We start from the raw sequence: 14,973 nt of genomic DNA on the forward strand, positions 1-14,973 counted from the left end.
AGAGGGAGAAGCACTTTTCTTATCTCTGTCTGCCAGGACTCTTAGCACTGTGCACAGACATCGTCAAGAAATACTTGTTGAAGGACTGAAAAACTGCTGTGTGTTGACTATGCCTTATTAATAGTGTGACAACCTTTTGGAATAGGGGGGTGGGTTGGAAAGAGGCAGGGGGCTGAGAGTGAGATCAAGAGTGCAAGGGAGAGACAGAGATGGAGAATTTAGAAAAATGAAATTACTCTGCCTAGATGCTGGCAGAAGACACTGCTCAAAAGAACCCTGATGAGGCTTCATGGTTTAGTAATCCCATTCTATTAAAATCATGCCAAACTCAAAAATAATAATCCATTTGTGACATTGGTCCGGGATGACTCCATCAGCCATCCAAGGGCCTTTGGTTAGGCTGGTTTCCCGAGACACTGACCTCTGATTTGTAAAAACAGACACTGTGCTCTGGTTTCTGACCTTATAATTCTCTCAGGAAAAATGTCACCTCCCTTCTCAGTCCCCAAATAAGTACATGAAAGAGAAGCGCCACTAGTCCTGTCTTTGTTGCTGTTGGTGTTGTGTGGGTGTGCATGGGTGACAACAATGGGATTGTTTTCCTTGCTGGCAACAGGATGTCAGTTCTGTAACTTGCTGGGAAACAGAATGGGTTGGCTGCACTATCTTCTCCCCTCTTTCTCTCCGCGGTGAGAAAGTGCTGGGCTGATTTTAATGGATTGATTTTAATGGATTTTGAAGTCTGGAAAAGTGCCTAAATTGCTGAGGTTACCAGTTTTCTAGGTTCTGTTTTCAATTTCATTCTCTTTAGTCAGACACAGAGTGTGCTCACTGGGGCACCTAGTGTGGTCACCCCAGACAAGTAGAGGTCTCTCTCTGGCCCCCAACCAAACAGGCACCGACCAGCACAGTCTCAGCTGGTGGGAGCTCCTATTATTTGGTTGGGTAAGAGCATTTTGCTTTGTGCTGTCCCTGCATTTGCTAGCGGCACACTTTCACTGATCTCAAAGGAGAGAAGCAACCAGCAGTAATAACACCGGTTCTGTTTTCTGGAATCCAAATGACTCCACTTTAAAGCATAATTTTATCTGACCATTTTTTTTTTCATCTGTCTCCATGTGTGTTTGGGCAGGGACAATGTACCCTGGGAAGTTTGAGCTACAATCCTGTCTTTTTCCTGTCCCTCCCCGTCGTGGGCTATGCTTGCCCTGAGGATTGTGTGATGCGGTCTTTGAGGCCATGAGTCTCGCCAGGAGGCTTTTGAAGAAAGGATGGCGTTCCAGGCACTGCAAGGGAACTCTAGGCTATATTTTAGCTCCACTGTTGGCCTCTCTCTTTGCCCCGCCTATTCCCAACATACATTCACATTTCTTTTTGTCCTTTTCCCAAACTTGCCTTGTCGTGATTTCAGAAAAATGCCACTGGATCTCCCAGTATGAAGGATTAGCACAGATTATGGGGAGCAGTGTTAATTATCGGTGGAAGGGGGGGCTGGCGCGTCGCTCCAATGTGCTCCTGATTTCCCCAGGGCCTTTCTGCCTGGTAATAAGCCTTCTTTAATCTGGCAGGCCCCTTGGTGAAATCAGCACTACGGACAGTGGTATTGATTGCTTCTGAGAAACCATCACAGCTGCTCAACCAAATTACCTTTGATATGTGACCTTTAATGTAATTACTGCAACATCAAAGTATTTCTATAAATTATTAAAGAACTAATACACTCCATCATTTAGCTATTCTATTATATGTAAAATAAACAACCACAAGTTAATGTTAGATCCTGAACAATTCACACTCAAATACTGAAATTCTCTCAGTCCCTGGCTTCTTCCCCTTCAAAAATCCTAAGCTTCCCTCTGCCCCTTTTCTTTCCATTTCCCCCACCTAATTCCCAGGCTTTTAGCCATCATGAAACTCCCCAGCAATCTCTCTCAAGCTGATGAAGGGCCTCCCATCACAAACGTGGTATTTGCTATTCCATTTGGGTGACTCTAAAATATCTATCACAATCGCCCCCAAAACAAAGTACCATAAACACTTTATTAATCAACACAAACCTTTCTCAGAAACCTTTGATTATCGTACAATATGGCTTTCTGCTTCACACATAACATGGGGCGATGTGGAGCATATTTCTGCTGTCTTACAGAGGGCACCCAGAAAGTAATTACTATAATATATGTGCATGTAGCCGCGCCACTAAAAAACCAACTGGGGAATGGCCACTGTGCCAGAACTGGGCTCCACACAAAACCTGTGCCGTGCCGATTTCCATACATTTGCATTTGAGGGTATGTTATTAAGATGGCTCAGCCCCGTGCTTTGCAAACACAAATACTCAAATACAATTCAAAGGTTGTCTTAATGGAAGGAAGGCCCTTCCCGCCCCTAAATGGGTGAGGAAGGATCTCTGACGCAAAGGAAGGCTGCTCCAGCCCGGCTCGCGTTTTCTCCCTCTACCTGGTTAACCTTCCCAACTGCGGGGCAGGAATGGAAACGTGTGTTTACATATGGTTTGCCTGGTAAGAATGTAAACATGCGTGTGTACACATGGGTGAGCATACATAGAGAACACGGTGCTTCCCTGCAGTGCCCATTGTGTGTGCGTAAACACGAGGTATGTATACATTCTTTAAATTATGCTCACGAACACTCACATCTTCCATTTATCTTTAGATACTCCGAGAGCCGTATATCTCGCCCCCCCCGCCCCCCCCATCTCTCTGAACCCACAGGAGAGACCGCACAGACCCTTGACCCGAGGAACACTTCTTATTTTATGGTGATGAACTAGTCTCGATAATAGCCATGGCTGATATCACACCCAGTTAGGGGGGTCATAAATAATTCTCCTCTCCCCCGCACAGAAGCTATAAACCAGGGCTGAGGCGCGATAGTTTATCAAAGACTAGGGCTGGCTCCTTAAATAAACCAGGGTGATCTCACTCGTGGCGCCGAGTCGGGGCGCGCAGACGCCCCCTCCCCCCCAAGCCCGCCCCAGAAGCAGCCTTTGTCAGACATCCAGACCGGCGGGTGTTCGGGTTGCCCCGCAGGGTGGACGGCGGCGACTCCGGGCTCCTGGGTCCCAGAGCACCCCGCTTCTCCGCGCGGGCAGAGCGCGGAGGAGGGACCGGAGCCGCCGCGGCGCCGGGGAGGGTCAGGGGAGGAGCCGCGCCCGAGCTTCGTGGCCATAGCCAAGTTGGACCCCGCCCGGGATCCCGTCGGGCCTGGACGGCGGGGCGCGCTGCCAGCCGGGCGAGCTTTGCGCGATGAGCCCAAGCACGAGCCCCCTCCCCGGCTCGGCGCCCCGCGCCATCCGGGGCGCAAGGGGCGGCGCGCGAGCTCCCGAGAGAAGGCGAACCGCGCGCCCCGGCCGGCGACCCCCAGCTCCCGCCGCGGCGCAGCCCGTCCTCCCGCAGTCGCCCCCTGTCGGCACGTCCGTGGCTCGCGCCCCGGCGGGCGCCACTTACCCCGGGCAGAGTCTTCTGCTCGTGCAGCGCGCTCTGGGCCTTCAGCGCTGACTCACGCTCGCAGTAGGTGAGGAAAGCGCAGCCTGGGGAGAGAAGCAAGGGCGGAGAGGGGTCAGTGGGGCGCCCCCGGCCTGCCAGCGCGCCCATCCGCCCGCCCTGCCGTCTCCAGCCCCTCCCTGCTGGTCCCTCTCCCCACCTCTCTGTGTCTCCTGTGATCTCTACTCAAGCTTTCCTGCCTCGCGGGTTTTTCTGTCTGTCCGCTGAGCGTCCCTCCCGTTGCTTTTCTGTTTTGCTCCCTCGGTGAAGTCTCCCCAGCCGGCACCCCTCAGGCCCCCTCTCCTGGCGGGTCTCTTTCTGGCGTCTGCCCTCATGCAGCGCGCACCCTGCCCACGCCCTCTCCTCCTGCGTTTCAGTCTCCCCTTCTCTTAGGTGCTGTTCAGTGTGTTTCTGCTCCAGCCCAATACCCCCCAGGAGGGCCAGCTTCTGCCCCTCACCCCAGGGCCTCTAGTCACATTTGACTGCGAGTTCTTGTTCTGGCCCCTTGGGAGTACAGCTGCTGTTCCCCCAAGGGATGAAGCAGGGGTCCCCTAAGCCTGCCTCATAAAGGCTCCATCTGCGAGCAAGACCCCGAGCCTGGCTGTCATAACAAAACCAATGGGGCTGTCCATGTGTCCCCGGCCCCAGCTCTTGTTATCACTGTTGCAGTGATACCTTCACACTCCCCCCACTCAGAGGGCTCCTGGGCAGAGCCACCCACCAGTGTGCGGCTCCAGACCGCACTGGCTACTCTTTGCCTCTTAATTCCCTGGGTGACCCCAGCAAATCCCCTTTCCTGTCCTGCCTCACTCTCCTTGTGTGTGAACTGAGGGGGTTGAGTCAAAGGTCTCCTACGTCCAGTCAGGTCTCCCCTGGAGGGATTTTGACAGGACTTGACCAGGAAGACTGGATTTGACAGAGCAATGTGCCTGACTCAAGGTGTGACTTTTCAGCACTGATACTTCAGGTGTGGTGACAAGGCAAAGAGAATGGGGTGTCTTTCTGGGAGTTCCTTTAATGTTCCCCATGTCAGGGGCCTTTTCCCAATCCTGCAAGTATGGCTGGGTATGGCTTGGGAGGTTTGTAAGACCCTGGCACATGGGGAGAGTCAGCTGCAGATTTGAGTCCCTGGGAACCAGACCTGAGACTTTCCAAAGCCATCTGTGGGGCCAGAGAAGGCCCCCTATAGGCTGGTACTTTGTTCCACACCCCACTATCTTCTCTGAGCCCCTCCCAACCACATGCATTCTCACCCTCTCCTTCCCTCTTACAATGCCCTCTCCTGGTATGTGTTCTCTCCCTATTTTCACAGCTGCCAGTCCCATCCATCAAGAATCTGATCAAATTCCACCTACTCCAGGCAGCCCTCCTTGACTGGTCTAGTCCATCTCAAGCCAATTTCCCTTATTGACAGACTATAGTTGACCACTTGGTCATTCTCATGGCTACTTGTCAATAACTGAGTGCTCCCTGTGTGCCAGGCTCTACGCCCAGTCAAGGGGCATAATTTCTCTTCTCATGAGGCCTGCAGGGTGGTGGTGCCAATCTAGTCCCTACATCAACCCTGTCATCAGGCTTGCTCTGGGCTTTTGTTTCCCCAGGGAACATCGTGCTCCCGGCATCCTCTGCTGGCCTCCCCCACCATCCAATTCAAACTCATTTTCTACTCTTCCATTGTAGAAATTGGTCCTGCCTCTCTTTTCTTCCTAGCTTCAGAGAGATGGAAAGGAATACATGTGTGAGGGGGAATACAGACTTGGGGAAAAGGAAGCAGGGCGAGAAACTGGGGAGACAGAGACTCTCAGCTCCCCTGACGCCTCTGCCTTGCCCACCTTTCACCTACTTCAGGCTAGGAGAAGCCAAAGAGCCTCTCTCCTCTCCCATTCCATCTCATCCCTCTGGTCCAGACCCCAGCCCCCCTTCTCCCCGCCCTCCCCCTCTTCTCTTCTGGTCATGGCAGACGGTTATTGATGGAGACACCTGGGGACTGAAATGAATAGCGGTCAGAGGCCCTGTGACGTCGTCCCTCGTGCTGCTGCCTGCGTCTCCCAGGGCCTCCTTCCTCCCGTCCCCTCGCTGGCCTTGGGAGGCAGCCACTGTCTGCTACACACAGGCAAGCCAGTTCGGGACAAGGTCAGGGGCAGGTTTGGAGAAGGAGGAGGTGCAGGGGGGGTAATGACCACGTTGTTTCCATGGATAAGGATAACAAGGAAAGGATTCCAGAAGAAAAAGAAAAAGAAGCTGTTGCTTTTGTCCAGCTTTCGGAATTCAGCCACAGTTTTTGTTTTCATTTGTTTTCATAGCTCCATTGTGAACCAGAATCTTTGAGGCCTCCCCAAACCCTGTTGTCACCTCCCTAGCATCTCTGCTCCTTGACTTCAGCTCTCTCCATTCTTCCGCTTGCTCAGTCTCTGGTTTCCTTCTTATCTTTCAGCCCTGCCTGGGCACACCTGCTTAGCATCTGTGCACTGGTTGCCCCTCTGAACAGAACCACCCCCTTGCTCCTTCACTCCCTGTAGGCCTCTGCTCGGTTGCAACTGCTTCAGAGGCCTCTCTTGCCCTCATTCAACACAGAATCCCTCCCCACGACACACATACTCTGTTTACCCTTGTCTTTGACACCCCTTACCCCTGTCACTAATAGTATATACAGGTTGCCCCCATATCCAAAAGTAGTGTTCTATGAAACTTCTCAAGCTAAAATGGTGTAAAGAAAATAAGCAATTACCATTAATTTATACGGAAACTTTGAGTGTTCCCATAACTCCCAAAAATAACCCACCAAATTATACCAAACAACACATAAACTCTCAAACAACACTAGCATGTAGTAAAAGCAGGAATGATATAATAAATATAGAGTTGGTATAAAGTGTTCCTGGAGCTTGGGGGGCCTCTCTCTGCTGGGGTGCACTCTGCTTCCATGGTGGCTGCTGCAAAACAGACGCTGAAAGTGATTTTTATTTTCTCCTTTTGTCATAAAAGAGGAAATCCTTTTCAAATTTCTTTCCATTTTCAAAAGCAGAGACTCATGTAAATCACTCCTAAAAACAGAGAACTTTTGGAAAGCAGGGGATAGCTGTATCCCCTTCTCAGCAAGGTCAGGGCCTTGTTTTGTTCTGGCTCTGCTTGGTTCTCAGTGCCCAGATCAAGAGCAGGAGGTCAATATGTTTTTGTCAAGAGCATTTTATCCCCAACACTTTGGCCACTTTGGGGGTGGGGTGCTTAGCAGTGCTGGGAGCCCATCAAGGTCCCGAGGACAATGGGGCACACTAGGCTTTAGTAGAGGTGGGGAGACAAAGGTTGCCCAGGAGAGCTGACAGGTGTGCCCAGCAGGAGGGGTCTTGTTCCAAAGCCTCCCTGGAGCCTGCCCTCCAGGTGCCAACAGTGTTCTGCTCTCACCTCCTGGTGTGCTTTCCCTGGAGTTCCATGCAGGAAGCTGTGCTCAGTTGACACATTTTCCAGCTAGCAGCCATTTTTTCATTCCTTTCTCTGATCCCCAGTTTCCTCATCTATAAACTGAGACAGCAATTCCCCTCAGAGGCTTGTGGGAGACCTACTCGTGAATGAGGATGAGCACCCCTTGCTGCGCCCTCTCATGGCAGGGTGTGGCATAAACACAAATTTGCTCTTGTGGAGCAGAGCCCGGAGGCCAGGGGTCAGAGTTCACCCCTATGTCCCTCTGCACCTCTGCCAGGAAAGAGCAGCATTACCCAGGGCCCACTGGGCAAATTCACCCCTCCTGCCCCCAGGACTTCTCGAGCTATCACTTAGCCAGTCTGCCTGAGAGATGACTTCTCTCACTAAGGCACCTTTAAAACGGCAGATGCAGATAAGCAGTTATTAACCGCTCACTCCTGTATCTATGAAGGGACCATGCCTGCTTCCTTGCTGCGGGCAGAGCCCCGGGAGAAAGTAGCTTGGTGGGGAGAGAATGGCTTCAGGAGCAGAGCTGCTGTCCCAGGGTGGGCATGGTGGCCTGCAGAGGGGGGTGAGCTAGGGCTCAGGGGGGGCCAGGTGTGAAAGGACACCCAAGCCTCAACCATTGGACCCTCGCTGGCTTCTAATGTTGAGGGAAAGGGATGGTGCACACAGAACACCACCCAGAAAAACTAGCTTTGACTTCCTATCCCTCTAGGAGTTGGGAAGGGGGTGTCAAGGTGCAAGGGTAAGGCAGGGGACCTCAGCTCAGCAGTCACTGTTCTGCCAAATCCACTCTCCCAGGACGAGAACATGCTGAGGTGTCCCCAGAGGCACACACGGTGAGGCCCCTTGCTAACTCATAATCCAGTTGGGAATGGGGCTCTCTCGGGGAGCAGCTGCCGTGACACAGGCCTGCGCGAAAGAAAGCCAGCCCTGCACTCTGGACCTAAGGACCCAAGAAAACCTGAGAAGGGAGGAGCTCCCTTGCTGTGGACACGGCTGGTGTCATGGAAATCTCTCCCTGCCTTCTGGCCGAGGTTGGACTACCCAAGAACACTTGGAGTTATGCTCACAGAGGAGCGAGCAGGGGTCCACAGTGGCTGTGCAACAGCAAAATATTGAAAACGACCTAAAGGTTCGTCCGTGCAAGGATGGCTTTATTTTTAAACCATGGAATAATCTATAGCTGTTAAAAAGAAGAAAGCGTCCCAGGTGTACACTGTCAGATGGGAAACGCAAATGGGGACTAACACACCTTATGGAGATGATACGGGAGGTGGACTCACGGGCGCGCACAGCTGCATTGATACCACAGGACAGACAGAAGGGGGTCACACCTTTCATTTGTGCAGATGGAACACCTGGAGCATGGGGGTGGGATAGTCCCAATAACTCGAACCTTTTGATGTCTTTAGACACAGAATGTGTTCACGTGTCACTTGCATAATTAATTTTAAAGAAAAATAGATATCTTCCCTGGAAGAGAAGGATAGAATGAAAAGGAGGTGGGTGAACATGGGTGAGCCAGACAGGATGCGGGACCCACGGCTGCCTTGAGGAGCTAGGCTGAGATCACTGGGCGTGAGCTTCCTGGCGAATTCATCCCGAGGGAAAATACCAGGATGGGTCCTGCTGTGCCTTTGCCGAGGGGCTTCCTCTGATCTCAGTAGCTGAAGCAGTTTCTCTCCACCAGGCAATGTTGGTCCTACTCTGGAGGATGGACTCACAGGCTCCCTGTCCCCACCCCCTCATTCGCCTGGCCTCTACCAGCCAGTGGCACTGGTGCCAGGGTCTGAGGTGAGAACTGCAGAAGGATGGGGGAATCTCTGGGAAGGGTATGACTTCCTCCCGAGCCCCCACCTCTGCATCTCACCTCCGCCCGTTCTCCCCAGCACAGCTCACTCCCTGAGCCCCCCATCCTGGGGGTCACCGCTTTCCAGGCCACCAGCTCCTAAATCATGTCATTGAACAGACGAGAACTGCAGCCGGGAGAAGCAGAAATGGACTTTGGCAATGGCGGCAGAGAGAAGTCAGCTTTGGAGAGAAGTCACCCCACAGTGCGGCCATCAACGGCTGCTCGCTGGGTGCCCCACGCCCACCCTTCTGTGCCCGCTATCCTGCTGGCACACTGAGCACATGGGCATGGTCGGGGGAAGCACATTTCCTTATTTATCAGTTTCAGGTCTTGTGTCTCTGAATAGACTGAGAGCAGAGACAGAGCCTTCCAAATGGAGGGCTGAGCTCAGGTGTCTGAAGGCTGGGGACTGAGAGTACTGAGGAGGATGTGGGAAGGAGACTCAGGATGGGGCACTGAAGAGAGAGCAGTAAGCTCTGGGGACTGTGGAGGGAGAGGAGGGGAGGGCAAGGGTGTGGCCAGGAGAGGTTGCACCCCCCAGGGAGCGGCAGGCCCTGTGGGTGTTGCCAGGCTTGGTAGTAGGCGGGTGGCAGACACTTCTCCAGCAGGGCAGCCTGCCGAGGTAGGTGCGAGGGGCACTGCTGATTCCAGAGAAGGTGGGCGGGTGCCCTCTCCCACGTGGGGGAGAAGCACAGCGCAGCAGAATTAATTGCACGGAGATGGCAGTAATTTACAAAGCCCCCGTGTGCGGGGATAAAAGGCCCTTGTCATTGTGAAGTGAAGGAAGTACAATTTCCTGCCCAACTCCGAACAGGGCTGAAGCCTGGGGTGTAATTATCACGGAAGGGAAGGCTCCTGATGCGCTCCCCCCTCCCAACCCAGCCAGGCCTTGGTTTCCTACTAATTGAATTACAGAATTAGCCAGAGGAAGGTGGCCCCAGAATAGGAAGATCTGGACTTTAATAAAACATTAGATCCTTTAGGCCCTGCCCTTGGCTGGCCCAGAGGAAGCGGGAGGGTGTTGGGGTGTGGGAGTAGGGTGGGGGAAGGGAAGGAAGCAGGAAACCCACCTGCAAGCCAGACCTAGTGCACAGGTGATCTTTGGGGGTCCCCACTTTTTGGTCTCCTCTTTGCCCCAAATCTCCATCCTGTCATGGTACCTGAGATTCCATTCTAAGAGGCTCATTCCTTAGGGTTTTTTACCCCAGGCTGCACCTGAGAATCACCTTCAGGGTTTAGAGCTTATGTGGGCTCCACTGCAGAGAAATTCAGGCAGGCTTTGGGGGTGGACAGGGGACATCCGCCAGCCTCCCTGGAAAGAAGGTTACTGGTATTTTGAGAACACATGTGTCCTCCAATCCAGCCTTTGCCCCCCAGGGGTGGACTAGACGGGCCTCCCGGTCCCTTCCGGAGCAGAAGGCCCCTTCCCATGTGTGGGAGAGACAGCGTCTCCACTTGCACACTCTTCCTCTGGGAATGTCCTTCTACTCCTGTGCCTGCCCGGGGTCTGCCCTTCCTTTGAGACCCACATCTCGAGTCCTGCTCTGCAGTGAAGCCCTAAGTACCTCCCTCAGCTGTGACGCCGAATGTTCCGTGGAATCCTACACGGGTGTGTGCTTGACCACTGCATGTGGCCTGCCGCAAGCGTGAGCCTCTTCTCCCCACCTAATCCCTGAGCTGCTTGAGACAGGGTCCTTGGGACTCAGCAGGCAGGAGAAGGAATCCCTCGGGGCTCTGCTCTGTCTCTGCTCCCCTTTCCTGGAGCCCAGGAAAGGCGCCTCTTTCCCCTGCTAGTCTCCCTAGTCCTTTCCACCCGGACTTTCCCCGTCTCCCCTTCTCCCGCGGAGTGCTTTCTGGGGGTCCTCTGACAATCCCTCTGTGCTCTCCGAGAGGCAGTGCTCGCCCCCCAACTTTCTCCTGTCCCTACCTCCATGGAGCAAACCCAAGCCTCAGCACGGCACCCCTTCCGGGCCGCCTGCCCCATGTCCCTCTCCTTTCGAACCCACGTGTCCTTCTCGGAGTGACTGAGTCTCCCCTGCTCCGGGAAGCCTTTCCTGTCTACAGGCGCCTACAGAAGCCCACAGCGATGGCCCTTCTCATTTGACATTTGGAACACACATCTTTGTCTACTTGAATTTATGTGTGTTGGCCCATGTGGAAATATTTTCCTACAGGGGTTGCTAACAGCAGGACCTCCCTCTCTCCTGTGACAGATGACCTGGAATGCAATGGTTGCTGCCTACTCTCTGCTCTGGGTGCAGCGCGCTGGAAGGCCAGAGAGAGGGAATAACTGCAGCGGGTGTGCAGGGGGCTGGGGAAGTCCCCCCACCGGCTGGGCCCCTGGTGGTGGCAGGAGGAGGCCTGGTGGTGGGGAGGGGTAGTGTGGTCATGCAAGTGTGTGTATGTGTGTGTGTGTGTGTGTGTGTGTTTGGTGGGGGGCAGCTGCCAGCAGGAGGAGGAGGTGGATGGTGCTGGCCTGCTCCTCCTTCAGGGCCCCCCAGTACTGAAGCCCCACCCTCCAGCTGGCTTTGTCAACTCTCTTTAAACCAGAAACTCCAGAGCAGAGCAAGTCTCTTGCAAGGTTTGGACAGAGTCACACTCAGTTGCATCATGAGAAGTGAATCTGACTCCCCATGATGCTGAGTGTGTCTGGTCCTCCTCACAGCCCCGCTGCCTTCTGAGGCCACAAGACAGAGATGGCATGGAGCTGTGGGGTCTGATCGCCCCCAGACCCAGACTGGGGCCTCCCCCCCACAGGGAGTAGACCAAGCTTTTCTTTCTTTTCCTGCTGGGCAAGGGGCAGGGCCCAGGAAGTTTAGCTGTGGGACTGAATGAGCCAGAAGGTAAGCCTTTGCCAAGTGTCTCTCCCTGCCAGTTGCCCTTGTTTACACCCTCGACGCTGGAGAATTACATATCTGGTGTCGGCTGCAACATCTTTACAGCACTGTGAAAAAGGACAAAAAGTGGACATGACATATTGATGGCCTCTCCCTTTTCTCAGCAAAGCAGTCTCAGTCGCTCTGTGGCTGGGGCAGATGGGCCCACGAGGCTCAGGCGCTGGGGCCGGGCCCAAGGACAGTGTCAGCCTTCGAAGGCCCGGCCCACGGGAGAAGTAAAACCTGCCGTGCTGACACATTTGCTGGCTTTTGTTCCCACAGCTGAGGGGCTGCCCCATGCCCCTTCTCTGAGCTGGCAGCTCCCGCTGGTGCCGTGACAGCACAAAGCTCTCCTGTCATTGCTGCAAAGGGCTTTTACTTGCCAAAGTGTGGTCACGCCCATGCGCTTATCATTCTTACACCTCCGAGCAGGCGGGGGATGGATCAGCATCTGACATGGGGAGAGCCTGTGTGATCTGCCTCCATGGTGGAGCAGAGACCCAGGTGTCCCACTCAGCTCCTGTCCTGCCTCCAGTGGCCCGAGATGGTGTCTCGAGGCAGTGAAAGTGACAGCCCTCCAGAGGGATAGCCTGGGGCGCTGGGGGATGTTGCATCTGGCCTACATCTGGTTCAGGGTGCAGGGATGACCTTGTTCTCTTCCTCCAAGGGCCTCAACAGAGTCAGCTGAGGTCTCCAGGGCCTCACTGGGTCTCATGAGTCTGGCCCTCCACTACCCCTGTGGTACTTTCTTCAATATCGATGTCAAGCTGTGGGCTCCTCTACATGGGGCTCTATGTGACTCCAGGTTGGATTTTAAATTTGTGGAGCATTTGCAACTCATACAAACACCAGGACATGTGCTAGAGAAACTGTGTTCCCTTCTAATTAACCTGTGGGGGACAGGGTTTAGAGATCCCTGTTCTGAATTTCTCAGGACAGGGTGAACCTGCAGGAAGTCAGGTCTGGCTCAGTGGGAAGGGACCCCTGGCTCCCTGAGCGCCAGGGTGGAGGGTTCTCGGCAACCTGCTTGGCAAGGCTGAGCACAGAGCTAATGCAGGAGAAGGGCAACAGGCAGGCTATGCTCCTCTCAACTGGCCTGGGAGGAAAACCACCTCTTCCATCTTGTCAGGGACAGCTTCTGACCTCCGCCTTGCCCATTCCACGCCTGCCTGCCACTGTCACTCCCTCTTCGTCTATCTGCTCAGAACTGGCTGAGTCCGGCCACGCTGCTGACCCCCGGCCTGACATGCTGAGTTGCTCAGTGTATGGAAATGACACGGTGCAGGATCTGGGCCCCCACTGGGCCCCTCATTTCCTGGGTCACATGCGGTTTTATGCCACAGAGGGAGCTCAGTAAACACTTGTTGAGTTGCATAGCATTCCCCTTGCTGGAGCACTCCATCCTGATCGCAATGTCTAAAGTGAGGGTGCGCCATCTTCCCTGAAAGGAAGCCCTTCCTTCCCATGGAGAGGGAAGCGTGGGGGAATCCCACCTTGGCAAGCTCCTGAAGCCCCCAGCCCAGACCCTCATCTTGAAACTACCCTTACGATCTTGAAAATACCCTATCTTGTTTCTACCCTTACGATGTCCTGTGGAGCAAGGGCACTCTGACCCCTTTCTCCCATGAAAGGTGAGGCGATCCCGCCCAAAGGCAGGGCGTGATCGGTCCCTTTGTCCCTCCATCTCAGAGACCTTTTCCCACAGGCAGTGGCCACCTCTGCTCATGTCTACCCTTCACCCTGCTCCCAGTCCTTCCTTACTCCTGGGTCCTCTGCCAGATCCACCTGTCAAGCCCATTCGCAGCCTCCAAGCCCTCACTGATTTTCTTTCCAATGGACCTTTGCAAGTTCCAGTGTCTCCCTTTGATTGCACACGAGCACACAGGACCTGCCCGGTGAGGTGAATTAATCTTGCCTCTCTTCTCTGGCTCCTTCCTAACAGGCTCTAATTCACTTAAAGCACACAAAAAAATAGAAGCACACCAACCAAGAAATTCCAACCTCAGCATCCAAGACAGGCTATTTTGAAAAGACCAATAGCCAGGAGTCCCATATTACACGATCAATGTTTGGAAAATGTGATTTTCTTTTTAAAAGCAGAAAAACAATCTCACACAGTCCTGGCAGGCCACGGCCCAGCTCTCGGTGGAGGGTGTCTTTCCTTCGTGCTCTCGGCCACTTAAGCCACTCTTCTGGCTGGTCTCTGGGCTTCACCCAACATCAATAAGATAGGTTCAATCACAGGCATTTAGCAATATTTAACCTGAGGGCTGTGGCAAGAAGTAGTCAGCAAATGTAGCTGGGAAGCCGGCCATAGTGAGTTAATCCCTCAACCTGCAGGCACCACAGAGGTCTCATTCACATGTTGAAAGGGCGGGGGCTCTGAATTTTGCTTTTGAGTCAACTGGCCCTGATTCTGGGGAGGGCCAGAGTCATTCATTACTGACCTCCAGGGGACAGGGAGCACCCAAGTTGGGCAAGAGGCAGTTGGCAAATGGGGAGGGTGACCTATGGGGGGTGGGCAGAGGCGGACATTCAGCTTGATTTGTTCTCTGCCCAAGACTCACTCACATGCCCTCAGAGTCCACTAAGGAAGAAGAATGAACTAATTAATCCATTGATTGATACATAATACTCACCAATGGTGTGGGGACACTTTCATTTGTGGGGGGAATGCCAGATGCTTCTTTCATTCATTTCATGACCATTTGTTGATAGTCCACAATTTACAAGAAGATGAAAAAGATACCCCCTGCTTTAAAGAAGTCCCTAGGTAAATATACTTGCGAGGCCAGGTGATGTGTGTGTGGCAAGCACATCTAGCAAACTGAGGGCTGTGCAGGGCTCATGGGGGGCACACAATATAACAGCAAACATGTACTGATACTTGGTCATATGCTGGACATTGTTTCAAGTGCTTTACATATATTGAACTTATTGAATATAATAACTCTATAAAACAGTACTGTTATGGTTTCCATTTCACAGGTGAGAAAACTGAGGCCCTTGAAGAGGAAACACTTTCCAAGGTCTTGTGGCTGTGGCCATGTCTAAGGCACAGCTGGCGTTTGAGTTGCCAGGGACCAGCAGAATGTCTGGCATACAATTAATGGGGGGTGGGGAGGGTAAAACTCTTGCTGCCATCATCAGTAGCAGCCACTGCGATGCAAAAGATCCCCTACAGTGTGAAAAATGGCTTTGGCATTTCTACTGCCTAGTGTTGTCTGCTTCCCTTGCCTGGGACCTGCGCATTTGACTTGCTTATAACCCACGCCCAGTGCATACACACACACAGAGGGACCCTTTCTATTTC

The 14,973-nt window shown here is 53.3% G+C and overlaps 1 protein-coding gene across 50 annotated transcripts in view; it reads right to left on the reverse strand.

Annotated features, from left to right (window-relative positions):
• Positions 1–14,973, reverse strand: part of CELF4 (CUGBP Elav-like family member 4) — a gene marked incomplete at both ends in the record, with an annotated part of 282,891 nt that overhangs the window by 203,609 nt on the left and 64,309 nt on the right. For all 50 annotated transcript variants that reach the window (XM_084252939.1, XM_084252968.1, XM_084252938.1 and 47 more), the window contains one exon: positions 3,471–3,553. In XM_084252939.1, the coding sequence (XP_084109065.1) occupies positions 3,471–3,553 (83 nt within the window). The remainder of the gene's footprint in view (positions 1–3,470; positions 3,554–14,973) is intronic.

This window comes from Talpa europaea (assembly GCF_964194135.1).
Source record: "Talpa europaea genome assembly, chromosome: 13".
Classification (NCBI taxonomy): domain Eukaryota; kingdom Metazoa; phylum Chordata; class Mammalia; order Eulipotyphla; family Talpidae; genus Talpa; species Talpa europaea.